Source organism: Carcharhinus amblyrhynchos, chromosome 34, assembly GCF_965287045.1.
Source record: "Carcharhinus amblyrhynchos chromosome 34, sCarAmb.v2.hapA, whole genome shotgun sequence".
NCBI classification, from domain to species: Eukaryota; Metazoa; Chordata; class Chondrichthyes; order Carcharhiniformes; family Carcharhinidae; genus Carcharhinus; species Carcharhinus amblyrhynchos.
The window spans coordinates 5569945-5597895 of NC_137357.1; the positions used below are offsets into that span (position 1 = coordinate 5569945).

Below are 27951 nucleotides of genomic sequence, written 5' to 3' on the forward strand. Positions count from 1 at the left end.
ACTAGGTCTGAAACCTTAAGGTATGTTATGAAGTTAGATTAGACTCCAACTATTTATTTTCATTTTGGCGTTAGTGTGAGGATAAAGTATTTCACTCCAGGTGTGAACCTGTTGACCCATGAAAAAGCTTTTAGCGAAATTAACTTTATTGAACAAGACAGTTTAACCATAATGAATGAATTAGCTTAACATTGACCAAACTTGACAAGGTACAATTTTTATATAAAAGTAAATTACTGCAGATGCTGGAATCTGAAACAACAGAAAATGCTGGAAAATCTCAGCAGATCTGATTCGTGGAAAGAGAATAGAACTATTATTTTGAGTCTGGATGACCCTTCATCAGACCCAAAGATACAATTTAGATACAATTCTTAACTGCTATCCTTTCTCTATTAGTTCCAACACAAAAATAGGAAATACGGGGAAATCTCAGCAAGTTTGACAGCAGCTGTGGGGAGAGAATGGAGCCAACGTTTGGAGTCTAGATGACCCTTCGTCACGAATTTGATAATATAACCGTCTCAGGGATAAAGTGTTATATTTAACTCTGCAAGATTGGCAAGGGCTAGACACAGAATAAAGGTCCATCTACCCTGTCCCAATCAAACACTCCCAGGACATGTAGACTCCAAACGTTGGCTCTATTCTCTCTCCACAGATGCAATCAGACCTGTTGAGATTTTCCAGCATTTTCTGTTTTTGTTTCAGATTCCAGGATCCACCGCCGTATTTTGCTTTCATCTATTTGTTTAAATGTAAGCAATATTCCTCATACAAAACCAGTTAGCAAACAACACAGGCTTACATAGTCCTAGAGCCTTGGAACTCTTTGGGGGGTGGGAGGGGGGAGAGAGAGAGAGAGAGACACCTTTCTTCTGACACTCAAACAGCAGCTTCCAGAGAGAGAGAGAAAAAAATACCTCTTGCTTCTTTCAGGATCAAGCAGAAATTGCCTGCTTTTCTCTGTAAGCTAAGCTCATCTCTTTTATATGTCTCTGCCTCTGTTAATCAGCCTAACCGAATCCTACTCTGAAACCCCAGGGAAAAAAAACAAATAAAAAATGCATGAGCTCAGATTAAAATAAACACCCCATTATCTAGGATCAATTATTCTCCTGCATTCTTGGCATGGATCTGCCTGGTTTGCAGACAGCTCGGCCCCTGATAAATACAGCTGACTATGAAACATACCCCTCATAAGTAGCGTGATACAAATACATCTCTTAAAGGCACAGTATCACAGCACAAGGCATAAAAGAGGAAGACATTCTGGGGACATTATTTCAATCCTAAACATATAGGCATAAAGTGCACAGAATGACTTGAGGCTTATATTGAATGGCGGTGAGAGTGGCATGGATGGAGGGCCACAGGGCAAAGAGCTGTGCTGTCAACTGGTGTAGACATTGAATTTAAGCTCCCAAAAATATGTGGGTTAGAGTTGGGTCAGAGGCTAACATGCAGAAAAACTGAAGCGTGAATGTAATAGGCTCAATGAAGATGGAACAAGGAGAACAGAATTGACCCATTCATGGGAAGCTGATTTAAACATGATAGTGGGTGGCACGGTGGTTAGCATTGCTGCCTCACAGTGCCAGCGTCCTGGGTTCGATTCCCTGCTTGGGTCACTGTCTGTGTGGACTTTGCAAAAATTCTCCCTGTGTCTGTGTGGATTTCCTCTGTGTGCTCCGGTTTCCTCCCACACTCCAAAGGTGTGCTTGTTAGGTTGATAGGCCATGCTAAAATGACCCTCGTGTCAGGTGGATTAGCAGGGTCAATATGTGGGTTTGCGGGGATAGGGCCTGGGTGGGATTGTGGTTGGTACAGACTTGACGGGCCACATGGCCTCCTTCTGCACTATAGGGATTCTACGATCAGTGAGGTTTGCTCGTTTTGGTAAAGGAAGTGAGAGGGCTGAATCCATGAGGCAATTGCTTTTACAACACTGCTTGTGGGCCAAGAGGAGGAGGAGCCCCGACAAGTTGCCTTCCCTGGCACCTGTCTGCTCTCTCTCCGACTAAAATTGGGGCCTGTCGGATGACTACTCCCCAACCAGCTCTCGCAGCTTCAACCTCTGAAGCTGGCCTCCAGCCCAACAGTCAGATGAGGAGAGTCCCACTTGCGTGAACGTGAAAGTTAAATTTTGCGGCGTCTTCAAAATCATGCGGGTAACCCAACTTACAACAACATCCCACCCTGCCCCTCCACACCGCAAAAAACTCTCGCCCAGGATAAAGTGCTGGCCTTAAAATTCCCAGTGCGCCTCTTCAAAAAGCCAGGAAGTTTTTGGTGTCCTGACCAATGTCCCTTGGCAAAGCAGGCGAACTGATTATTTATCTTATTGATGTTGAGATTGGTTTGGTCACATGACAGGAGTCAGTGCCCTCACTGTCTTTTCCACTGTTTTTACCAATATAAATATAATTCTCAACACCCTCCAAAAGGTGACATGGCGAGACATTGCTGGGCTGGATGAAGTGATCACTGAACTACAGGAGACAGTCATTCTCCCATTCCAGAAGAGACATTTATTCCATGGATCCAAGCTCTTCCAGCCACCAAAAGGTGAGAGTTGATTTGTATTTGGAGCAAAGACACGGTAGTAGCTGAGGTGTGGTGCAGACCTGAGTGAATTTGATAATAGAACTGTCTGGTAACCATCTCGGTATAGTAGATAAAGTATTATCTACTATACTATACTGAGACAGTGACTACTATCTAATACTATTAAGTAGTATATTTACCACTGCACAACACAAAATTGGCAAGGGTTAGATACGGAGTAAATCTCCCTCTACATTGTCCCCATCAAGCAATCCCAGGACAGGTACAGCACAGGGTTCGATACAGAGTAAAGCTTCCTCTACACCGTTCCCATCAAACACTCCCAGGACAGGTACAGCACGGGGTTAGATACAGAGTAAAGCTCCCTCTACACTGTCCCCATCAAACACTCCCAGGACAGATACAGCACGGGGTTAGATATAGAGTAAAGCTCCCTCTACACTGTCGGCATCAAACACTTCCAGGCCAGGTACAGCATGGGGTTAGATACAAAGTAATCCCTCCACACCTTTCCCATCAAACACTCCCAGGACAGGTACAGCACAGGGTTAGATACTGAGTAAAGCTCCCTCTAAGCTATCCTGGGAGTGTTTGATAGGGGACAGCAACAGCACAGGGTTAGATACAGAGTAAAGATCCCTTCACATTGTCTCCATCAACCATTCCCAGGGTACATATAGCACAGGGTTAGATACAGAGTAAATCTCCCTCTAGACTGTTCCCCATTAAACACTCCCAGGACAGGTACAGCACAGGGTTAGATACAAAGTAAAGCTCCCTCTACACTGACTGGATCAAACAATCCCAGGACAGGTACAGCATGGGGATAGAAAAAGTAAAGCTCCCTCAACACCGACTTCTTCTTGTCTGAGTGCCTTTTCGTCCACACCCTGTTTTTAGACGCCATGTCTTATTCCCTGCTGGAAGGGAAGGTTCCACGTAAGCTTTGAATATTGGCAAACTCAGAAAAGCTTGAAGCATGTGATCTTTTGACATCTGAATTTAGAGACACCAAATGCTTCTGCTGCAAATGTGTGGTTTTGAAGGCCATTGATCTGAAGCATTGCAGTGTATTTGCTTTTGAATCCTGAGAGGTTTACTTTGATCCGTGTAGCACTTTGTTTTCCTGATGGATTTCAAATGAGAACCTTCTCTCTAAATAGGTGTGTTGCTGTATGGTCCCCCAGGCTGTGGGAAGACCCTTATTGCCAAAGCCACAGCCAGTGTGGCTGGCTGCCATTTCATCAACATGCAGGCCTCAACGCTAACTGATAAGTGGTATGGAGAGTCACAGAAACTGACGGCTGCTGTCTTCTCATTGGCTGCGAAGATTGAACCCTGTATAATCTTTATTGATGAAATAGGTAGGTGATGACTAGCTGGAGAACCATTATTTGGAAGTCAAGAGCATTTCCTTCCCAAAACCGTCTGTCTGGAGCTTGCACATTCTTCCCGTGTCTGCATGGCTTTCCTCCTACTGATCCCTCCAACCTATCACATCCCGGGACACTAAGGATTGATTTTGCAAGTCCAATCAACCTAACCCGCTCATCTTTTGGACTGTGGGAGGAAACCAGACCACCTGGAGGAAACCCACACAGACACAGGTAGAATGTGCAAACTCACACAGACAGTGACTCAAGCTGGGAATCAAACCAGGTCCCTGGCACTGTGAGGCAGCAGTACTCAACACTGTGCCACCGTGCTGCCCTGATTAAACTTTAAAACTTTACACCTTGAGAGTGGATATTATCTATAATATGCATGGTGTAAGTTTAACAATGCAGGCTGATTTACTCTCTTTCTCATGCATGCCACCCCCCCCCCCCCCAAAACACCACCAACCCCCTTCCCATGCCTGAGGCCAGCTGTTGATTTTCACTGGTGATGTACGCTTTCATTCTGCTAGATTCCTTTCTACGGAACCGTTCCTGCAATGACCATGAAGCGACAGCCATGATGAAAGCACAGTTCATGAGCCTGTGGGATGGACTGAATACTGACACAGATTGCCAGGTATGTGGAGAGATGTCTGATACCAGCAGACATGGAGTCAAGATATGGGATAGGTATTCCATACCGCTTTATGTATGTGTCACTTGGTGACCATTATTTGTTAAAAGGGGGACTTAAATTTTATTGATGGTATCAGTGGAGGTGCTGGCATTGGACTGAAGTGGGCACAGTAAGTAAGAAGTCTCACAACGCCAGATTAAAGTCCAACTGGTTTATTTGGTATCACGAGCTTTCAGAGCGCTGCTCCTTCATCAGGTGAGTGATGAAGGAGCAGCACTCCAAAAGCTCGTGGTACCAAATAAACCTGTTGGACTTCTTTCAATGAAGCAGGAAGGTCCACGCAGTACTTGGATTTAAAGTTTGTACTTTTAAATCCGAGTCGCTAAAATGTAATTTAACTTTAGTGGAGGCGATGGCCTAGTGGTATTGTTGCTATACTACTAATCCAGAAACTGAACTCATGTACAAGGTTCAAATCCTACCACGGCAGATGGTAGAATTTGAATTCAATAATTTAAAAAAAAATCTGGAATTAAGAATCTACTGATGATCATGAAACCATTGTTGGAAAAACCTATCTGGTTCACTAATGTTCTTCACGGAAGGAAATCTGCCATCCTTTCCTGGACATGTGACTCCAGAGCTACAGCAATGTGGTTGACTCTCAACTGGCCCTCGGGCAACTAGGGATGGGCAAGAAATGCTGGCCCAGCCAGCGACGCCCATGATCGAATAAAAGAAGCTTCTACCCATGGATTTAATTTCCAACCAGGAGCGAGCTCCCTCAGCAGCAATAGAAGGAAGATATAAAGTGTAGAAACTACCGTGTGCCAGAAAATCAAATCGTAAATGTTCATCATAATTAAAAGGAAATGTTGGGAGGCGACATTGGAATTCAGGAGCTGAGTCAATTAATCCTGAAGCCCCTTTTTCTCAAGTACCGAAGTGATAGAAATTGTTGATAGACGTTTATAAAATTATGAGGGGTATTGACAAGGTGAACAGTTGGAAGCTTTTCCCCAGGGCAGAAATGACAATTAAACGGGGACACATGTTCAAGATAAGGGGGAAGGTTCAGTGGAGATGTGTGGGGGATGTTTTTGATGATGTGGATGTGCCGGCGTTGGACTGGGGTAAACACAGTAAAAAGTCTGACAACACCAGGTTTTAGTCCAACCGATTTATTTGATAGTAAACTCACAAGCTTTCGAGGGGACTCCCTCTTCGTCAGGTGAATGGAGAGTTCTGGCCTCGGACAGAGCATATAAAGCACAGACAGTTTAGAGATTACTGATTAGAATGCGAATCTTCACACCTAACCTGCTGTTCAAGTCCTAAAGTGGCTGACAATGTGTGTGGAAGGAACACTGATCACAGGTTAAAGAGATGTGAATTGTCTCCAGACAGCACAGTGAGTGAGGTTTTGCAAACCCAGGCAAGTCACGGAGGTTACAGATAGTGCGACATGAACCCAAGATCCTTGTTGAGACCGTCCTCGTGTGCAGAACTTGGCTATCAGTCTCTGCTCAGCGACTCTGCGCTGTCTTGTGTCGTGAAGGCCGCCTTGGAGAACGCTTACCCAAAGGTCAAGAGGCCGAATGCCCGTGACCACTGAAGTGTTCACCAACAGGAAGGGAACAGTCTTGCCTGGTGATTGTCGAGCGATGTTCATTCATCCGTTGTCGTAGCGTCTGCATGGTCTCCCCAATGTACCATGCTTCGGGACATCCTTTCTTGCAACGTATCAGGTAGACAATGTTGGCCGAGTTGCAAGAGTATTTACCGTGTACCTGGTGGATGGTATTCTCACATGTGATGATGGTATCCGTGTCGATGATTTTGCCTGGGTTTGCAAAACCTCACTCACTGTGCTGTCTGGAGATAATACACATCTCTTTAACCTGTGATCAGTGCTCCTTCCACACACATTGTCAGCCACTTTAGGACTTGAACAGCAGATTAGGTGTAAAGATTTGCATTCTAATCAGTAATCTCTAAACTGTCTGTGCTTTATATGCTCTGTCCGAGGCCAGAACTCTCCATTCACCTGACGAAGAGGGAGTCCCCTCGAAAGCTTGTGAGTTTACTATCAAATAAATGGGTTGGACTAAAACCTGGTGTTGTCAGACTTTCTACGGAAGTTTTTTACACAGAGGGTGGTGGGGGCCTGGAATGCACTGCCAAGTGAGGTGGTTGAGGCAGATGCGTTAGCCACATTTAGAGTTTATCTCATAGGCTTATGAACAGACAGAGAATAAAAGGATATCATAGGAACCCTCCAGTGCAGAAAGAGGCCATCTGGCCCATCGAGTCTGCACCGACCGGAATCCCACCCAGGCCCTATCCCCATATCCCTACACAGTTACTCGCTAATCCCTCTAACCTACACATATATAAAGAGGAGGAGGCTGGCTGGAGTGAATGTTGGACCCTTAGAGGTTGAGAGGGGGGATTTAGTGGTGGGAGATGAGGAAATGGCTGAGGCCTTAAATAAGTTTTTTGCCTCGGTCTTCACGGAGGAGGACGCGAATAGTTTGCCGGATATTAAAGATAGAAGGGTGGTAGGAATTGAGGGCCTGAACGCGATTACTGTCACTAGAGAGGTAGTGCTTGATAGACTAGCGGGACTGATGGTGCACAAGTCCCGAGGACCAGATGGAATGCATCCCAGGGTCCTGAAGGAAGTGGCAGAGGTGATAGTGGATGCCTTAGTGATTATTTACCAAACTTCGCTGGATTCCGGGGAAGTGCCGGAAGATTGGAAAACGCCTAATGTTACGCCGCTGTTTAAAAAAGGTAGCAGGCAAAAGGCAGGGAATTATAGGCCGGTTCGTTTAATGCCTGTTGTCGGAAAAATGCTTGAATCTGTCATCAAAGAAGAAATCGCGAGGCACCTAGAGAAGAATTGTTTGATCGAGCAGATGCAGCACGTATTCATGCAGGGGAAGTCGTGTTTGACGAATTTATTGGAATTCTGTGAGGATGTGACTAGTGCGGTAGACAGAGGGGAACTGGTGGATGTGGTGTTTCTCAATTTTCAAAAGGCGTTTGATAAGGTGCCGCACAAAAGGTTGTTTCAAAAGGTTAGGGGGCATGGAGTTGGGGGTAAGGTGTTAGCGTGGATAGAGGATTGGTTGTCTGATCGGAGGCAGAGAGTTGGTATCAATGGGTGCTATTCTGATTGGCGGTTGGTGACTAGTGGAGTGCTGCAGGGATCGGTGCTGGGGCCTCAGCTATTTACCATTTATATAGATGATCGGGAGGAGGGGGCTGAGTGTAGGGTGACGAAATTTGATGATGACACAAAGATGAGTGGAAAAGCAAATTGTGCGGAGGGTGTGGAAAGTCTGTAGAGGGATCTAGATAGGCTGAGCGAGTGGGCGAGGACCTGGCGGATGGAATACAATGTTGGCAAGTGTGACGTTATCCACTTTGGCAGGAATAATAGTAGGAAGGATTACTACTTACAGGGCGAAAAGCTGCAGCATGCTACAGTGCAGAGGGACCTGGGGGTCCTTGTGCATGAGTCGCAAAAACCCAGCCTACAGGTGCAGCAGGTGGTCAGGAAGGCAAATGGGATGCTGGCCTTCATAGCGAGGGGGATTGAACATAAAAGTAGGGGGGTCTTGCTGCAACTGTACAGGGCACTGGTGAGGCCGCAGCTGGAGTACTGTGTGCAGTTTTGGTTGCCGCACTCGCGCAAGGATATTTTGGCCTTGGAGGGAGTGCAGAGGAGGTTCACTAGGCTGATACCGGAGATGAGGGGGTTAGACTATGAAGAAAGACTAAATAAACTGGGTCTGTAGACTCGTTGGAGTTTAGAAGGATGAGGGGGGATCTTATTGAGACGTATAAGATAATGAAAGGGATGGATCGGGTAGAGGGAGAGAGATTCTTCCCGCTCAGAAAGGACAGCAGGACGAGAGGGCACAGCCTCAAGATAAGGTGGGGCGGGGGGGGGTGCAGTTTCGAACATAAGAAATAGGAGTAGGAGTAGGCCATCTAGCCCTTCGAGCCTGCCCCGCCATTCAATAAGACCATGGCTGATCTGTCATGGCTCAGTTCCACTTTGCCGCCTTCTCCCCATAACCCTTAATCCCCTTGCCTATCAAAAACCTATCAACCCACGTCTTAAATATATTTAGCGAGGCAGCCTCCACCACTTCAACGGGCAGAGAATTCCAGAGATTCACCACCCTTTGAGTGAAGAAGTTCCTTCTCAACTCCGTTCTAAACTGGCCCCCCCTTATCTTGAGGCTGTGCCCTCTAGTCCTACTGTCCTTTCTGAGTGGGAAGAGCCTCTCCACTTCTATCCTATCCATCCCATTCATCATCTTATACGTCTCAATGAGATCTTCTAAACTCTAACGAGTACAAACCTAGTTTATTCAGCCTCTCCTCATAGCTCAACCCCCTCAACTCCGCTATCAGCCTAGTAAACCTCCTCTGCACTCCCTCCATGGCCAAACTATCCTTGCGTAAGTGCGGCGACCAAAACTGCACACAGTACTCCAGCTGCGGCCTCACCAATGCCCTGTACAGTTGCAGCAAGACATCCCTACTTTTATATTCAATCCCCCTCGCTATGAAGGTCAGCATCCCATTTGCCTTCCTGACCACCTGCTGCACCTGCAGACTGGGTTTTTGCGACTCATGCACAAGGACCCCGAGGTCCCTCTGCACCGTAGCATGCTGCAGTTTTTCGCCATGTAAGTAGTCGTCCTTCCTACCATTATTCCTACCAAAGTGGACAACTTCACACTTGCCAACATTAAATTCCATTTGCCAGTTCCTGGCCCATTTGCCCAGCCTATCTAGATCCCTCTGCAGACTTTCCACACCCTCTGCACAATTTGCCGTTCCACCAATCTTGGTGTCACCAGCAAATTTCGACACCATACGTTCGGTTCCCTCCTCCAGATCTTCGATATAAATGGTAAATAGCTGAGGCCCCAGCACCAACCCCTGGGTCACTCCACTAGTCACCAACCGCCAATCCGAATAGCACCCATTGACCCCCACTCTCTGCCTCCTATTTGACAGCCAATCCCCTATCTACGCGAACATCCTACCCCCAACTCCACGCCCCCTAACCTTCTGTAACAACCTCTTGTGCGGCACCTTATCAAACACCTTCTGAAAATCAAGAAACACCACATCCACCGGTTCTCCTCTATCCACTGCACTAGACACATCCTCACAGAATTCCAATAAATTCGTCAAACACGACTTCCCCTTAACGAAACTGTGCTGCGTCTGCTCTATCAAACAATTCTCCTCAAGTTGCCTTGCTATTTTCTCCTTGATTGCGGATTCAAGCATTTTACCTACAACAGACGTTAAACTAACCGGCCTATAATTCCCTACCTTTTGCCTGCAGAACGGAGTTGAGGAGGAACTTCTTCACTCAAAGGGTGGTGAATCTCTGGAATTCTCTGCCCGTTGAAGTGGTGGAGGCTACCTCGCTAAATATATTTAAAGCATGGTTGGATAGGTTTTTGAGAGACAAGGGAATTAAGGGTTATGGGGAGAAAGCGGGAAAGTGGAACTGAGCCACTTCAGATCAGCCATGATCTTATTGAATGGCGGGGCAGGCTCGAAGGGCTAGATGGCCTACTCCTGCTCCTCCTACTTATGTTTTTGTGTACACATCTCAGGACTCTAAAGGGCGGTTTTTAGCATGGCCAATCTACCTAACCTGCAGATCTTTGGACTGTGGGAGGAAACCCACACAGACAGGGAGAGAACGTGCATACTCCACGCAGGCGGTGACGCAAGCCGGGAATCAAACCCAGGTCCCTGGAGCTGTGAAGCAGCAGTGCTAACCACTGTGCTACTGCCAGATATAAACAGTTGGCCTAGATAGATAAACGTGATTGGCACAGGCTTGGAGGGCCGAAGGGCCTGTCCCTGTATTGTCCAGTTCCCTGTTCTTTGATTGACCCTAATTGCTGACAGTGATTATATTTTAAAAGCAAATTAATCTAGAAGCTGGAATCCAAAACAAAACCAAAAAAGCTCGAAAATCTCAGGTCTGGCAACATCTGTGGAGAGAGAATAGAGCCAATGTTTCAAGCCTGGATGACTCTTCGTCAGATTATAAAGTTAATTTATTAGTGTTACAAGTAGGTTTACATTAACACTGCATTGAAGTTACTGTGAAAATCTCCTAGCCGCCACACTTTGGCACCTGTTCGGGTTACACTGAGGGAGAACTTAGCACCTAACCAGCACGTCTTTCTGACTGTGGGAGGAAACTGGAGCACCCAGAGGAAACCCAAGCAGACAACGGGGGAGAAAATGCAAACTCCACAGACAGTAACCCAATCTGGGAATCAAACTCAAGTCCCTGGTGCTGTGAGGCAGCAGTGCTAACGGCTGTGGAAGACTTAACACATGCTACTGTGTGAGCAGAAGAATCACAGTGAAACATGACTAACATGGCACCCTGAGTAAAAGTGCGATGTCCATGTTACTCTTCCCTTCTCATGGCCATAACATGCAATACCCCTACAGCCTCTGGATCAGGGACACTGCCTTTTTTACAAGTTGATCTCTTTCCGAATCTTTGGGAATAGAAATACTTAGAAGATCGGAGCAGGAGAAGCCATTTGGCCCTTCACTTGCTCCTTGAAGGGCCAGAGCCTGTCAAGTCATCTCTCAGTTGCTTTTATCCAGAACATACCATGAACAGGATTGAAGATCCAGTTCAGTATATGATTTAACATACCATAAACAGGATTGAAGATCCAGTTCGGTATATGATTTCACGAACAGGATTGAAGATCCAGTTCAGTATACAATTAAGTGTGATGATGAAAGGCATGTTCAGCCAGTTATTGCATTAAAGTCATCATCAGCTAGAAAACCCAGCGAAGGGATTTGCCAGGGTCGGTACAGTGGGAATGCAGTTAGTTTAGCCATCTTCAGTCTCCTGTTTCTGTGCCTCTTCTATAGGTCATCGTGATGGGTGCTACAAACAGGCCACAGGATGTGGATCCAGCCATCTTGAGGAGGATGCCCAGTACATTCCATGTGGGCCTGCCTGTGAGTGTTTGCTGTTAGATTTCTGTAAGTTATCCTGAGCTGTTTTGCTGCCTGAGCAGCATTGTGGGGAGAGTGGAGGCAACTGATTGGCACATGCTCCTATATGTTTTAAAATGGGGGAAGTAATCACAGCACATGACCAGTCTACACTTCCAAAACAAACAAGCTACTCCCTGTGCTTCCTCAGTTGGGCAGCACTTGCTGAGCAATCCTGAGTGCACAAATAGATACATTAACCATCAATTTAAGTTAATCAGTTGAACTGATAAGTTGGTTCATGTAAAGTTATTGGAAGCAACTTACATTCTTAGGTTGGAACCTATTCTGTGCAAACAAAAGGAATATGTTCAAGCCTTGTGCTTGTTTTGAATTAGCAGGGAGTTTGGAGAGCGCAACAGTTAGTCCTCACTTAAAGTTGTTGAGATCCTCAATAACGCAGCTTTAAGTGAAATGGCTTTAAGCGAATTGAATTGTCCCATTAAAATCAATATATAAGATATAGTTGCATTTTGTCAGACATTTCTCATCAGTTCAAAAAAAATTATACGCTAAGTTGGAATACTTTATATAGCTAAGTTCCTTTATTGGTAAATGAAATTAAAGTTTAAGTTTTATTTATTTGTCACAAGTAGGCATATATTCACCCTGCAATGAAGTGACTGTGAAAACCCCCTAGTTGCCACACTCTGGCGTCTGTTCGGGTTACACAGAGGGAGAATTTAGCACCGAACCAGCACGTCTTTCGGACTGTGGGAGGAAACTGGAGCACCCAGAAGAAACTCACGCAGACATGAGGAAAATGCGCAGACTCCACACAAGACAGTGACCCAAGGCCAGAATCAAACCCTGTCCCTGGTGCAGTGAGGCAGCAGTGCTAACCATTGTACCATCCTTGTAAAATAATTACGGTAAAATAAAACAAATTAAAAAACAGAAGAAAGATGTAACTTTCTACTTGCCTCCTACTTGCTGCCAATCCTACTCACCACCAATCCTGCTTTCTGAGCCCACCACTGCCAACTCTGTCCCACTCTTTGATCCTCCTGCTCACTGAAGACTCAGACTTCCTGTAAGTACCCTTGCCGAATTTCCCCACGATCAACATCCTGGGTGTTACCATTGACCAAAAACTGAATTGGAGTAGCCATATAAATACTGTAGTTCAGAGTGGATAAGTTGCTGGGAATGCTGCAGTAAGTAACTCATGTGCTGATTGCCTCAAAGCCTATCCACCACCTGTAAGATACAAGTCAGAAGTGTAACTTCTGGGATTACTATTTAAAGGGCGAAGTGGGATTACTATTTAAAGGACGAAAAGCTGCAGCATGCTACAGTGCAGAGGGACCTGGGGGTCCTTGTGCATGAGTCGCAAAAACCCTGTCTGCAGGTGCAGCAGGTGATCAAGAAGGCAAATGATATGCTGGCCTTTATAGCGAGGGGGATAGAATATAAAAGCAGGGAGGTCTCGCTGCGACTGTACAGGGCACTGGTGAGGCCGCAGCTGGAGTACTGTGTGCAGTTTTGGTTGCCGCACTTGCGCAAGGATATTTTGGCCTTGGAGAGAGTGCAGAGGAGGTTCACGAGGCTGATACCGGAGATGAGGGTGTTGGACTATGAAGAGAGACTAAATAGACTGGGTCTGTACTTGTTGGGAGTTTAGAAGGATGGGGGGGGGAGGGGGGGCGCGGGTCTTATAGAGACGTAAAAGATAATGAAGGGGATGGATAGGGTAGAGGTAGAGAGATTCTTCCTGCTCAGAAAGAACAACAGGACTAGAGGACACAGCCTCAAGATAAGGGGGGGTGCAGTTTAGAACGGAGTTGAGGAGGAACTTCTTCACTCAAAGGGTGGTGAATCTCTGGAATTGTCTGCCCGTTGAAGTGGTGGAGGCTACCTCGCTAAATGTATTTAAGACACGGGTAGATAGTTTTTTGGTAGGCAAGGGAATTAAGGGTTATGGGGAGAAAGCAGGAAAGTGGAACTGAGCCACTTCAGATCAGCCATGATCTTATTGAATGGCGGGGCAGGCTCAAAGGGCTAGATGGCCTACTCCTGCTCCTATTTCTTATGTTCTTATGTAACAGAATACTCTCCAGTTGCCTGGATAGGTGCATGTCCAACAACACTCAAGAAGCTTGACACCATCCAGGATAAAGCAGCTCGCTTAATTAGCACCCTGTCCACCATGGTGGCACAGTGGTTTGTACTACTGTTTCACAGCGCCAGGGACCTATGTTTGATTCCTGGCTTGGGTCACTGTCTGTGTGGAGTTTGCACATTCTCTCTGTGTCTGCAAAGGGTTTCCTCCGGTGCTCTGGTTTCCTCCTACAGTTCGAAAGACGTGCTGGTTAGGTGCTAAATTCTCCCTCAGTGTACCTGGAGTGTGGCGACTAGGGGATTTTCACAGTAACTTCATTGCAGTGTTAATGTAGGCCTACTTGTGACACTAGTAAATAAACATTGACGCACAGTAGCAGCAGTGTGTACCATCTACGAGATGCACTGTAACCGCTCTCCAAAACTCCCTCAGAAGCACTTTCCAAACCCGCAACCACTCCCACTTGGAAAGGCAAGGGCAGCAGACACATGGGAGACACCACCACCTGCAAGTTCCCCTCCAAGCCACTCACTGTCCTGATTTGGAAATATATTAGCTGTTCCTTCATTGTCACTGGATCAAAAGCGTGGAATTCCCTCTCCCTGAACAGCACTATGGGAGTGTCTACGCTGCGCAGACTGCAACAGTTCAAGCTGTGACTAACCAGCATCCTCTGAAGGGCATTTAGGGTTGGGCAATATTAAATAGTGGCCTAGCCAACAATGGCCATGTCCCGTGAAGAAATTTTTTTGAAAACATCAGGCAACAGCAGAGATTTTGAAATGAAACTCGTCCCACAAAATTCTGAAAGCTACACCATTATCGGGCAGAGACTTGCTGCAATTCCCTCTTGCTTTCTCCATGGCAACACCTCCGCCAATCAGAGTCATCTTGCCAACAAATCAGCCCCCTCTTCATTGCAGTGTTAATGTAGGCCTACTTGTGACACTAGTAAATAAACATTGACGCACAGTAGCAGCAGTGTGTACCATCTACGAGATGGTGGAGGCTGCCTCGCTAAATATTTTTAAGACGCGGGTTGTTGGGTTTTTGATAAGAGAGGGGATTAAGGGTTATGGGGAGAGGGCGGGAAGGTGGAACTGAGCCGCGACAGATCAGCCATGATCTTATTGAATGGCGGGGCAGGCTCGAAGGGCTAGATGGCCTACTCCTGCTCCTATTTCTTATGTTCTTATGTTCTTCTCCAGCAGTGTAAATTGTTGTGATTGTTTGAAATTTGGTATTCTTGTGTTTGTCCTGATAAGTGCAAGACAAAAATGTATTGGCAACATGTCCCTCAGCAATGTTCCAATAACCATTTCTGTGTAATCTGACAGAAGCAGAGACAGCGGCTGGAGATTCTGAAGTTGATCCTTTCTGGTGAATGTGTACGTGTCTTTCTCTGCTTGGTTTGTTTTATTTTTTATCCAGTGATTTTACTGCTGTAAGTTGGGGTGCCTATTGATTTATATTTTTTTGTCTTTCTGTGTGTGTGTCTCTCTCTCTCTTTCTCTCTCTGTCTCCCTGTCCGTCTCCCTGATTCTCCCTCTCCCTGATTGTCCCCCTCACTGGCTCTCTCTCCCCCCGTGGCTTGCTCTCTCTGTCTCAAAATGCTCTGTGCAGTTAAACAGTGAAGTGAGGCTGAAAGAAATTGCAGAGAAGACGGAAGGCTACTCGGGCAGTGACCTAAGGGAGCTGTGCAGAGAGGCAGCCTTGCACAGGCTGCGTGACTTTGTTCGGAAGGAGCAAATGCAGCGCATCGCGAGACAACTGCAGGCTGCTGACTGCGAGGAAAGGTGCCTCTCGTTGCTGTGCTTTGATACCATTTGAGAGGCAGTCACACTGAGGACTAGGCATGCGAGCAGAGTTTCTTCTGCACTTAAGAAGGGTGATGAGTATCGTGGGAAAGTAAAGGTGGCCCAGCATAGAAGGAAGCACATCTCTTCATGGGGAAATGTGGGCAGCTTGTGTTCCTGTGTCCCGACAATGCATCCACTTGTATTTTCCCACTCACTGTGTGAGGCGGCATCTGTTCCCAGTGCTGCCGTGGGGAGGAACTATTTCATTATCTTTTCATCTCCTTTCCGTGTAAATGACAAAATCAGCTGTGTGGAGTTACATCCTGGTTGGTGCTGCCCTGTAGAATTGATTTGATTTATTGGGATTCGGTGAAAAGTATTGTTTCTTGCACACTATGCAGACAAAACATATCGTTCATAGAGTACGTAGGAGAGAAGGGAAGGAAAGGTTGTAGATTATAATGTTACAATTACTGATAGGGTGAAGAGAAAGATTAGTTTAATGTGTGATAGGACCATTCAAAAATCTGATGGCAGCAGAGGAGAAGGTGTTCTTGAGTCTGTTGGTAAGTGTTTTCAGACTTCTTATCTTTTTCCCAACAGAAGAAGGTAGAAGCATAGAATCCCTACGATAGAGAAGGAGGCCATTCAGCCCATCAAGCTCCCACCAACAATAATCCTACACTATTTCCATAAACCCACATATTTACCCTGCTAGAGAGTGTGAATTTAGCATGGCCAATCAACCTAACCTGCACGACTGTGGGAGGAAACCAGAGCACCCAGAGGAAACCCATACAGACACAGGGAGGACTTGCAAACTCCACACAGACAGTGACCGGGAATCAAACCCAAGTCCCTGGCACTGTGAGGCAGCAGTGCTAACCACTGTGCCACCTTTGCGCCACTCTGCTGCCCTTGTGCCACTGTGCCACCCTCTCTGAGCAAGAAGAGTGTGTGCTTGGCTTATGTGGGGCCGGTCCTTGATTATGCTGGCTGCTTTCCCGAGGTGGGAAATAAAGATGGAATTAATCGACTGTAGACTGACTTGCGTGATGTTCACAATCCTTTGCAGTTTCTTGCGGTCTTGGTCAGACCAAGCTGTAATACATCCGGAAATGGTGCTTTCTGTGGTGCATCTGTAGAAATTGATGCAAGTGGTAGCGGACATGCTGAATTTCCTTAGCCTTCTGAGCTTCAGGGTTCTTAAAGATGTCTGAACTGAGAGCTTGGTGATTTCAGCAGTTTAGCAGGTACAGGTCAAGCCTGATCTAGAATTAGTGGAAGGAATTTATGGCAAACCCAGGGATTGTCCCTGTAAATGAGGGTGAATTCACCTCAGCAAAAATTTGCCATCAAGATTTAATAAAATTGGCGACAGCTTTTTATATTTTCCCCTCCTCAATGGTTTAATTTTTTTTAAACCATCAAAGAAATCCTGCTTCTGCTCTGTTCAGTTACCTCTAAGGACTAGACGCTGGTCTAAGACCATAGAGGCTTAGAGCATGGCAACAGGCCCTTCGGCCCAACTTGTCCATGCTGCCCTTTGTTTTTTAAATCCCTAAGCTAGCCCCAGTTGCTCACATTTGGCCCATATCTCTTTATACCCATCTTATCCACGTAACTGCCTAAATACTTTGTAAAAGACAAAATTGTACCCGCCTCTACTACTACCTCTCACCAGACACTCACCACCCTCTTGAGAAAAAATTGCCCATCTGAACTCTTTTCTATCTCTTCCCTCTTGCATTAAACGCTTGCCCCTAGTTTTAGACTCTCCTCCTTTGGGAAAAGATATTGACGATCGAGCTGATCCGTGCCCCTTATTATTTTATAGACCTCTATAAGACCACCCCTTGGCCTCCTACGCTCCAGGGGAAAAAGTCCCAGTCTATCCAGCCTCTCCTTCTGTTTCAGTAATTGCTATAATATCCCAGTCCCACGTACCCATCCATGCCCTGAGTTCACCTGCCTTGCCCGTCATTGAAATAAATGCAATTTAATCTGGACTTCCCTTGCTCTCTGTCTTGCTCTTGCCTGATCTGTCTGGTACTACAATTACTGACACTGCCTTTACTACTTAATGTGCTCTCCTTGACTTCTGTGATGTCCTCAACCTCCTCTTCTGTCTCCCGACTGCTCTGGTCCCACCGCCCCCCCCCCCCCCCCCCCCGAGTGGCTTTAGTAAATCTCCCCACCAGGATATTACTCCCCCTCTAGTTCAGGTGTGACCTGTCCCTCTTGAACAGGTTAGCCTTCCCCTGAAGAGATCCCAGTGATCCAAAAATCTAAATCCCTGCCCCCTGCACATCTCAAGCCACGCAATCATCTGCCGAATCTTCGTATTCCTACTCTCACTAGCACCTGGCACCAATAGTAGTCCAGAAATTACTACCTCCGAGGTCCTGCACTTTAGCATTCTGCCTAACTCTCTATGTTCACACTTCACGACCTCATCCTTTTTCCTAACAATGTCATTTGTACCAATATGTACAACGACTGCTGGCTGCTCACCCTCCTGTTAAGAATGTCCTGCAATTGCTCAGAGGCGTCCTTGACGTTGGTACCAGGGAGTCTCGATCGTGGCCACAGAGTGGCCTCTAACTAGCAAGTCCCCTATTACTACTGCTCACTTGCTCTTTGCCCCTGTCCCACAGCAGAACCAGCTGTGGTGCCACATGCCTGGCTGCTGCTGGTATCTCCCCCAGTAGGCCATCCCTCTCAATATCCAGAACGGTATACCTATTTGAAAGGGGAATAACCACAAGAGAGTCCTGCAGTACCTGCCTGCCTTTCCTGGCAGTCACCCATCTACCTAACTGAACCTGTGTTGTGACAACCTCCCTGTAACTAGTGTCCATCACACGCTCTGCGTCCTGTATGCTCCGTAGTGCATCCATCTGCTGCTCCAACTGAACAATGCAGTTTGTGAGGAGCTGCAACTGGGCCCATTTCCTGCAGACAAAGTTGTCAGGGAGTCTAGATTGCTCCCTAATTTCCCACATCTAGCAGGAGGAGCATACCATTGCCCTATACTGCCCTTATACAAGTAAAAGGATAAAAGAATCTCAACTCACTTTTCCCTTGCCTTGTGGCCCTTCTGATGTCCTTTTTTTCGGTTAGAGGAGGAGGTATGGAGGGAAAAACTGAAGTTGTGTTTGGGACTTAACCACTCCTTCACAACAGCTCCTCCACAGACCACCTTCTGGTAACAGTGACTGCGCCTACACAAATCTTACCAGAAACAGACCAATGCCTGGGGAGCCCACTGGAACCCCTGTAATGCTAGCGTGACCTTTGACAAGGTATCGCACAGGAGGAGGTTATTGCGTAAGGTTAAATCTCACAGGATCCAGGGTAAATTAGCCAATTGGATACAAAATTGGCTTGATGACAGAAGCCAAAGGGTGGTTGTAGAGTGTTGTTTACCAAACTGGAGGCCTGTGACCAGTGGTGTGCCTCAGAGATCGGTGCTGGGTCCACTGTTATTTGTCCTTTATGTAAATGATTTGGATGAGAATATTGGAGGCATGGTTAGTAAGTTTGTAGAAGACACTAAGATTGGTGGCATAGTGGGCAGTGAAGAAGGTTATCGCAGATTGCAACTGGATCTTGATCAATTGGGCCAGTGAGCTGATGAATGGCAGTTGGAGTTTAATTTAGATAAATGTGAGGTGATGCATTTCGGTAGATTGAACTGGGGCAGGACTTACTCAGTTAATGGTAAGGCGCGAGGAGAGTTACAGCACAAAAAGATCGAGGGGTGCAGGTTAATAGCTCCTGGAAAGTGGAGTCACAGGTAGACAGAGTGGTGAAGAAAGCATTCAGCATGCTTGGTTTCATTGATCAAAATACTGAATGTAGGAGTTGTGACGTCTTGTTGAAGTTGTACAAGACATTGGTAAGGCCACACTTGGAATATTGTGTACAGTTTGGGTCACCCTATTACAGAAAGGATATTACTAAACTAGAAAGAGTGCAAAAAAGACTTAGTAGTATGCTACCGGGACTGGATGGTTTGAATTATAAGGAGAGGCTGGGTCAACTGGGACTTTTTTCTCTGAAGCACAGAGGCTGAGGGGTGATCTTATAGAGGTCTATAAAATTATGAGGGGCATAGATCAGCTAGATAGTATCTTTTCGGAAAGTAGGTGTATCTAAAACTAGAGGGTATAGATTTAAGGTGAGAGGGGAGAGATACAAAATGGCCTCGAGGGGCAATTCTTTCACAAAGAGGGTGGTGAGTGTCTGCAATGAGGTGCCAGAGTTTGTATTGGAGGTGGGTGCAATTTTGTCTTTTAAAAAGCATTCAGACAGTTTCCAAAAGAGAAAATGCTGGAAAATCTCAGCGGGCCTGGCAATATCTAGAAGGAGAGAAAAGAGCTGATGTTTTGAGTCTGAATGCCCTTTGTCAAAGCTGTGACAGCTATGTCAGCTTTGACAAATGGTCAACTGGACTCAAAATGTCAGCTCTTTTTCCTCCTCACAAATGCTGCTCAATCCGCTGAGATTTTCCCAAGTTTTCTCTTTTGGTTCAGGTTCCAGCATCTGCGGTAATTTTTTATCATTCGGACGGTTACATGGGTAAGATGGGTATAGAGGGATATGGGCCAAACGCGGGCAATTGGGACTAGGTAGTGTGGACTATTTGGGCCGAAGGGCTTGTTTCCATGCTGTAAACCTCCATGACTCTATAGCCGGAATTTTACTGGCATGCCCACCCCGAATCCAGAGTCGGGCAAGGCTCGGAGAACGGCAGTCTCTGTTGGCCTCGGGTGGGATCACGTGGAACTTGGGTGGACGTGCCAGTAAAATTCCGCCCGATGATCCAAACTTGGTGAGTTGAGCAGGTGGGGTGGGTGGAAGAGAGAGAAATCCTTCTGGCTGGAAGAGATGTTGGATCTGGTGGACTGTGGTGGAAGACGTGTTACTTTGGGGATTGGCCTGCAGTGAATTTGTATTTGGTCTAGGTACAGTATTGACTGTAAGAAAAGAAATCCTAATGTGTGCTGTTGTGTTTTTTTTTCCCCTCTAGCTCCACTGACGAGTGTCTGCGAGCGATCACGCAGACGGACTTGTACCTGGCCTTGGAGAGGATGAAGGAATCGAAGGCAGCGACTGGCACTCCAATGCTGCAGGATTCTCCTGTGGACTGAGCAGCCTGCACCAAAGGGTTTCCGTGTGCAAGTCATTTTCATTTGTTTTAAAGGCCTTTTCTGTAGACTTCTAGCTGTTCTGGTTAAGTTTCACGAATGGGCAGCTATCCCTTTGGCGAGATCAGGGATTGCTGAGTGACCATAAACTGTCATTCTCTTCCTCTCTCTGACAATCGCACCTCACGTCCCTGACTTGACGTCCCTGCTGAGAGTTCAGTGAACAAACGTGCGTTCGGTGCAAACCCTGCTTGGATCAGGAATAGTGGAGCAAACTTGTCGGACACTCGGGGGTTCCTGCACTTGTTGTCTCAACCCCTTCTCAGAGGAGAGGTGCTGAGTCGCTACAAATGACAATGTGCTGTATTGCCCGTCCATTCTCTTTTCCCGCAGTGTGACTGAGCTGCAGTGTCACTGGCACCACAAGCTGTCCACTGCTGCACCAGCATGATCTTTTCCTCTGAGGATGAACTGGGGCAATGAAGATCACCAGGTTATACAGAAGCTGGGCCCTGGGTAGGTGATGCAGCCTGGTCATAGCAATGATCAGGAAACCTGCACCGTTGCTTCACTCCCTAACCCTAGTGGGGTATGGCATTTGTGCAGATGTTTTTACTCGGCTGGCCAGTTAAACCGGCACGGTGGCACAGTGGTTAGCATTGCTGCCTCACAGCGCCAGAGACTGGGGTTCGGTTCCTAGCTTGGGTCACTGTCTGTGTGGAGCCTGCACGTTCTCCCTGTGTCTGTGTGGGTTTCCTCTGAGTGCTCCCACAGCCCGAAAGCTGTACTGATTAGCTTGATTGGCCATGCTGAATTGACCCTAGTGTGAGGGAAATTAGTGGGGTACATCCATGGAGTTGCATGAATAGGACCTAGATGGGATTGTGGTCGCTGCAGACTCAATGGGCCAAATAGCCTCCTTCTGCACTGTGAGGGTTCTATGATTCTCTGCGGCTGAGGCTCTGTCTGTCCTGTTGTATGGCTCAATATCATTGATTGAAAAGAAGCCTGGCGGTTTTTTTTAAAGAGCAGCAGCAACGCCTCTTGGTGCCTTGGCCAATATTCTTCTCTTGACCAATATTGCAAATGTGGCAATTCACCATGCTGCTGTCTGTATGCTGTCATTATTTCCACTGATTAACACTATGAGACATTAGCAGCTACAGCTGTGTTTGCTGTTTCACTTATTACACAGAAACTAGAAGCAGGGATAGGCCATTCAGCCCTTCGAACCTGTTCCGCCATTCATCTTGATCATGGCTGATCATCAAGTTCAATATCCTGATTTCCCCCTTCTTTCCCATATCCTTGGATCCCTTTAGTCCTGAGAGCTATATCGAATTTCTTCTTGAAATCACACAACATTTTGGCTTCAACTACTTTCTGCGGTAGTGAATGCTACGCATAGGAACATAGAAACCCTACGGTGCAGGAGGAAGCCATTCAGCCCATCAGTACTGAACAGAATTCCACCCAGATCCCACCCCTGCAACCCCACATGTTTATCCTGCTAATCCCCTGACACTAGAGTCAATTTAGCATGGCCCACCCCACACATCTTTGGAGTATGGGAGGAAACCGGAGCACCCGAAGGAAACCCAAGCATGGGGAGAACGTGCAAACTCTGCACAGACAGTGACCCGAGGCTGGAATTGAACCGGGTGTCTGACGCCGTGAGGCAGCAGTGCTAACCACTGTGCCGTCACCCGCACATTCACCACCCTCTTTGTGAAGAAATTTCTCCCCACCTCAGTCCTGAAAGGTTTACCTCTTATCCTTGAACTGTGACCCCTAATTTTGGACTCCCCCATCCTGGGGAACATTCTTTCTGCATCTACCCTGTCTAACGCTGTTAGAGTTTTGTAAGTTTCTATGAGATCCCCTCTCACTCTTCCAAACTCCATGTATTGTACATCCTGTATGTTAAATATGTGACTTGATTATGAGATGGGGAAGATAACACAGTCTTTCATATTTCTACTGTCTTGAAAATGCCACCATTCCCCACACCTTCCCTTCGAGCGTCCTCACTACTCTTTCCATTTCAGCCAAGAATGAATTCCTGATACAGAGCACTCTTTGTAGGGAGGATTTGGTGACACCCATCTATGATTTGTCTCTCAGTCCATGCTGTCCCTTCCCAGTGTGGTGTTGTACAGCTGTTCTGAGAACAGTGCCCCTAAAATGGCATTCTTCCTGCCCACCTCTCTACTTATGACACCTTCTGCTATTAATTAGAATTACCAGTCCCCAAGTAGGTCATCTTAGAAATTTATTTATTTATTAGTCACAAGTAGGCTTGCAATAACACTGCAATCGCCTAGTGCCACACTCCAGCGCCTGATCGGGCACACTAAGGGAGAATTTAACATGGCCAATGCACCTAACTAACACGTGTTTCAGACTGTGGGAGAAAACCAGGGCACCCAGAGGAAACCCACACAGACACGGGGAAAACGTGTAAGCTCCACACAGACAGTGACCCAAGCTGGGAATCGAACCCAGGTCCCTGGAGTTGAGGCTGCAGGGCTAACCACTGTGCCACCGTGGCACTTTGTCTGCGGTTGCTTTCCTCATCTTCCTTCTATCCTACTTCATCTCAACCTATGGGCGTAGAGTCATAAATGTTTACAGCATGGCAACAGGCCCTTCAGCCCAACTTGTCCATGTCACCCTTTTTTCTTTAACCACTAAACTGGTCCCAGTTGATTTGATTTGATGTATTATTGTCTGCGTTTGGCTCATATCTTCTATACCCATCTTACCCATGTAACTGTTTGAATGCTTTTTAAAATACAAAATCATACCTGCCTCTACTACTACCTCTGGCAGCTCATTCCAGACACTCACCACCCTCTGTGTGAAAAAATAGCCCCTCTGGACCCTCTTGTATCTCTACCCTCTCACCTTAAACCTATGCCCTCTAGTTATAGACTCCCCTACTTTGGGAAAACATATTGACCATCGAGCTGATCTATGCCCCTCGTTATTTTATAGACCTCTGTAAGATCACCCCTAAGTTTCCTGAGCTCCAGAGAAAAAAGTCCCAGTCTATTCAGTCCCTCCTTAAAACTCAAACCATCAAGTCCCAGTAGCATCCTAGTAAATCTTTTCTGCACTCTTTCTAGTTTAATAACATCCTTTCTATAATAGGGTGACCAGAACTGTAAACATATCTTCCTTTTCCTTCTAGTGTACTTATCTGGATTCAAAATTGGCTCAGTTGTAGGAGACAGAGGGTGACGACAGAAAGCTGCTTTCGTGACTGGGAGCCAGTGTCTAGTGATGTACAACAGGGATCTGTGTTGGACCCCCTATTATTCGTCATTTATATAAATGACATTGACTGTGTGGGGGCTAAGATTAGTAAGTGGGCGGATGACACAAAGATTGGACAGGTGGTTAACAGTGAGACGGAGTGTCTGGGACTACAAGAAGGTATAGATGGAATGATCAAATAGATAAGTGGCAGATGGAATTTAACCCTGAAAAGTGTGAGTTGATACTTTGGAAGGAGTAATTTGACAAGCAAGTACTCGATGAATGGTAGGGCACTAGGAAGTTCTCTGGAACCAAGGGACCTCGCCGCATTTGTCCACAGATCTCCAAAGGCGGAAGGGCATGTTAGTAGGATGGTGAGAAAAGGATATGGGGAACTTGCCTGTGTCAATATGTTACAAAGTTATGCTGTGGAGATGCCGGCATTGGACTGGGGAAACTTGATGCCTGTGTTGATATGCGCATGTAAAAGCAGGGAAGTAATGTTGGAGTTGTGTAGAACTTGGGTAAGGCCACACTGGACTATGTGTGCAGTTCTGGTTGCCACATTATCGGAAGTAGGCGATTGCACTGGAGGGGATGCAGAGGGGATTCACCAGGATGCTGCCTGGGATGGAGCATTTAAGTTATAAAGAGAGATTGTGTAAGCTTGCGTTGTTTTTATTGGAGCAGAGAAGACTGAGGGGGCGACCTGATTGAGACGTACAAGATTATGAGGGGCCAGGACAGGGTGGGTAAGGAGCAGCTGTTCCCCCGAGTTCAAGGGTCAATCAGGAGGGGGGCATAGGTTCGAGGTCGGGGGGCAGGAGGTTTAGAGGGGATATGAGGAAACACTTTCTTACTCAGAGGGTGGTGATGATGTGGAATGTGCTACCTGGGAGGGTGGTGGAGGCAGGTTGCCTCACACCCTTGAGAAAATATCTGGATGAACACTTGACACATCATGACATTCAGGGCTATGGGCCAAATGCTGGCAGATGAGATTAAGTGAGGGTTCAGGTGTTTCTAATGTGTCAGTGTGGACTTGATGGACTGAAGGGCCACTTCTGCGCTGTATGGTTTTAAGATTCTATGATCCAGTTAAATACATCTTAATCTTAAACATTCCTGTATTCCTAACCTATCATCCCAACCACTCACTTTGGCAGTGAGTTCTACATTCTCATTATTGTATGGTTAAAGGTACTATCTGTAGCTTTTCCTATTAGATTTAATAATGACTGCCATATGGACCCTGGTTCTGGTCTCCTAAAGACCTTCATCTCCCAGCTCTCTCTTTCCCGGGGGAAGAACATTGGGGCTGGAGGTTCAAACCAGGGCAAGGCATGTTTACAAGTGTTGTCAGGAACCACTTCACATAAGCAGTGGCGGGCACGTAAAATTAATACTGTGACAGTGTGGGAGCTAAATGGAAGGGTGAACCATGATGGGCTGAATGAGCTTCCTTGTTTGTATCCATTCTGGAGCTTAAAAAGATACTAGTTTCTATGGATCTCTTAATATGAAGAGTGTGCTGCTGAGACTCTAAGCATGCTGGAACATGCTAGTTCAGCACGCACAAGAAAAACATTATGATACTTATATTAAAGGAATAAGCTGAGTGGCAAGGTGGCACAGTGGTTAGCACTGCTGCCTCACAGCATCTGAGACCCGGGTTCGATTCCCACCTTGGGTCACTGTGCCGAGTTTGCATGTTCTCCCTGTATCTGCGTGGGTGTCCTCCAGGGGCTGCAGTTTCCTCCCACACTCCAAAGATGTGTGGGTTAGGTGGATTGGCCACGTTAAATTGACCCTCGTGTCAGGGGATTAAATATAAAGGGTTACGGAGATAGGCCCTGGTTCCTGTCATGGTTGGTGCAGACTTGATGGGCCGAATGGCCTCACGCACCATAGTGATTCTATGAAAAAGAAAGGGTTTTTTTTGCCTTTTTAATTTTAACCCACAAAAGCCATACCTGAGGACTGTATCTTTTACAGGTTTAAAAGCCAAGTAGCTGTGTGCCGTATCCAGCAGTGTTAGTGAGTCCTGCAGCAGTGTTAGCGAGCCTGCCCACCAGCCAACTAATTAGAAGGAAAGCTGTTAGCCAGTTTAGAAGATGCGTGTGAGTATAATGGAACAAGGCCAAACACAAGATCTTGTTGCCTGATTTTATTTTGCACTGAACATTTTTAAAATTCCACCTTGAGATTTCCAAACTCAGCATTCCAAGAATGCACACTAATTTGGGAAGACTTGAATTCTGTTTTGAGACCTATGTGTATGTGAGGAATTTTAGCTGACTCGCCTTCATAATATATCACTAACTACCTCTTTTTTTGTTGATGCTACTTGTAATACAGAGAAGTGAAAATTGTCACAAGCTGCATAAAATGTTCAAAACTTTATAGAATCCTGCATTGCAGAAGGGGGCCATTTGGTCCATTGAGTCTGTGCCGATCACAATCCCACCCAGGCCCTATCCCCACAACCCCACACTCTTACCCTAGCCAGTCCCCCTGATACTGAGGGGCAATTTACCGGAGCCAATCCACCTACCCGCGTATCTTTGGACTGTGGGAGGAAACTGGAGCACCCGGAGGAAACCCATGCAGATGTGGGGAGAACATGCAAACTCCACACCGACAGTGACCCAAGCCAGGAATTGAACCCTGGTCCCTGGTGCTGTGAGACAACAGTGCTAACCACTGTGCCACTGTGCTGCCCAATGGAAATATTTATACTTTGCCCAGTTTCCTCTGCACCTCTCCTGGGTGAATGGCTTTAAATTTATTTGTTAGTGTCACAAGTAGGCTTACTTTGAAACTGCTATGAAATTACCGTGAAAAGTGCCCTTGTGGGTTTGCAGACACCAGCAGATTTTGGTACAAATGAGATCAGGAGAGGACAAGAGAAGTAACTCCTTTCCATGATAATGGTCCTCCACGGCACAGTGACACAGTGGTTAGCACTGCTGCCTCACAGCGCCAGGGACCCATATTCAGTTCCCAGTTGGGTCGCCGTCTGTGTATAGTTTGCACGTTCTCCCCGTGTCTGCGTGGGCTTCCTCCGGGTGCTCCGGTTTCCTCCCACAGCCCAAAAGACGTGCTGGTTAGGTGCTAAATTCTCCCTCAGTGTACCTGAACAGGCGCCAGAGTGTGGCGACCAGGGGATTTTCACATTAACTTCATTGCAGTGTTAATGTGTGATTACTTGTGACGAGTAAATAAACTTACATATGACACTGTTTTGGATGTGGACCATGCTGAAATAAGGGCACCTCTGCAATAATCTCCACACTTTCAGTCTTTGTATGTACAGAGCTTGTGTAGAAAGGTTTTTGTTACTCGCAATAATTTATTGTTCTCTGTGTATATAATTTGTCCATTGCACCGTGGGCGTTGAGGGTACTTAACTTTAATTTGTTTGTGTGTTGCAAGTTGTCCCATTGACCGCAGTTGTCAGGCATCCCAGGATTTCAAGTAAATTATTACCATGAGACATTGTTGTGAAATAAAATGATCTCAATATTATTGTTGCTCAAGTCCTTTTCTTTTGTTTCAAACCGACAAAGCAAAGACAGCGGGCCTGGAAGCATCTGTGGAGAGCAGAACAGCCTTCAGTGCAAAGAATCCTGTTCATCCTGAAACGTTAACTCGGTTTTTCTCTCTCTCCCCAGATACTGCAAAACCTGCTGAGTATTTCCAGTGCTTAGACTACCTAACTTGTAGTAAACTACAAGACACGAACATTATCCCGTACTGCAGGTAATGTATTGTGCTCATTAACCTGGCATTTTTTTTTCAGGCCGAAATGCTTAATTGCTGTGGAAAGCATACACCTGTGCATCACTTAGAGAGGACTGACTTTTAGATGCACCATGAACAAATCAAAAAACGTTAGCTGTTCATGAGAATTGGTAAATCGCCATCTTCTGGCCAGGTTCTAAAGACAGGATGGGCCAAATGGCTGCCTTCTGAGGAGGAATTTCTTCAGCCAGAGAGTGGTGAATCT

General features: G+C 46.4%; 1 protein-coding gene across 4 annotated transcripts in view; it reads left to right on the plus strand.

Annotated features, from left to right (window-relative positions):
- The window catches only part of LOC145361420 (outer mitochondrial transmembrane helix translocase-like), a 47805-nt gene extending 19964 nt beyond the window's left edge, over positions 1-27841 (plus strand). For 3 of the 4 annotated variants that reach the window (XM_080217156.1, XM_080217159.1, XM_080217158.1), the window contains 7 exons: positions 2448-2568; positions 3732-3932; positions 4478-4584; positions 11542-11631; positions 15067-15117; positions 15353-15525; positions 20564-27841. In XM_080217156.1, the coding sequence (XP_080073282.1) occupies positions 2448-2568; positions 3732-3932; positions 4478-4584; positions 11542-11631; positions 15067-15117; positions 15353-15525; positions 20564-20684 (864 nt within the window). In that variant the 3' untranslated portion in view covers positions 20685-27841. The remainder of the gene's footprint in view (positions 1-2447; positions 2569-3731; positions 3933-4477; positions 4585-11541; positions 11632-15066; positions 15118-15352; positions 15526-20563) is intronic. The other variant, XM_080217157.1, reaches the window with a different exon arrangement.
- The last annotated feature ends 110 nt before the right edge of the window (positions 27842-27951 follow it).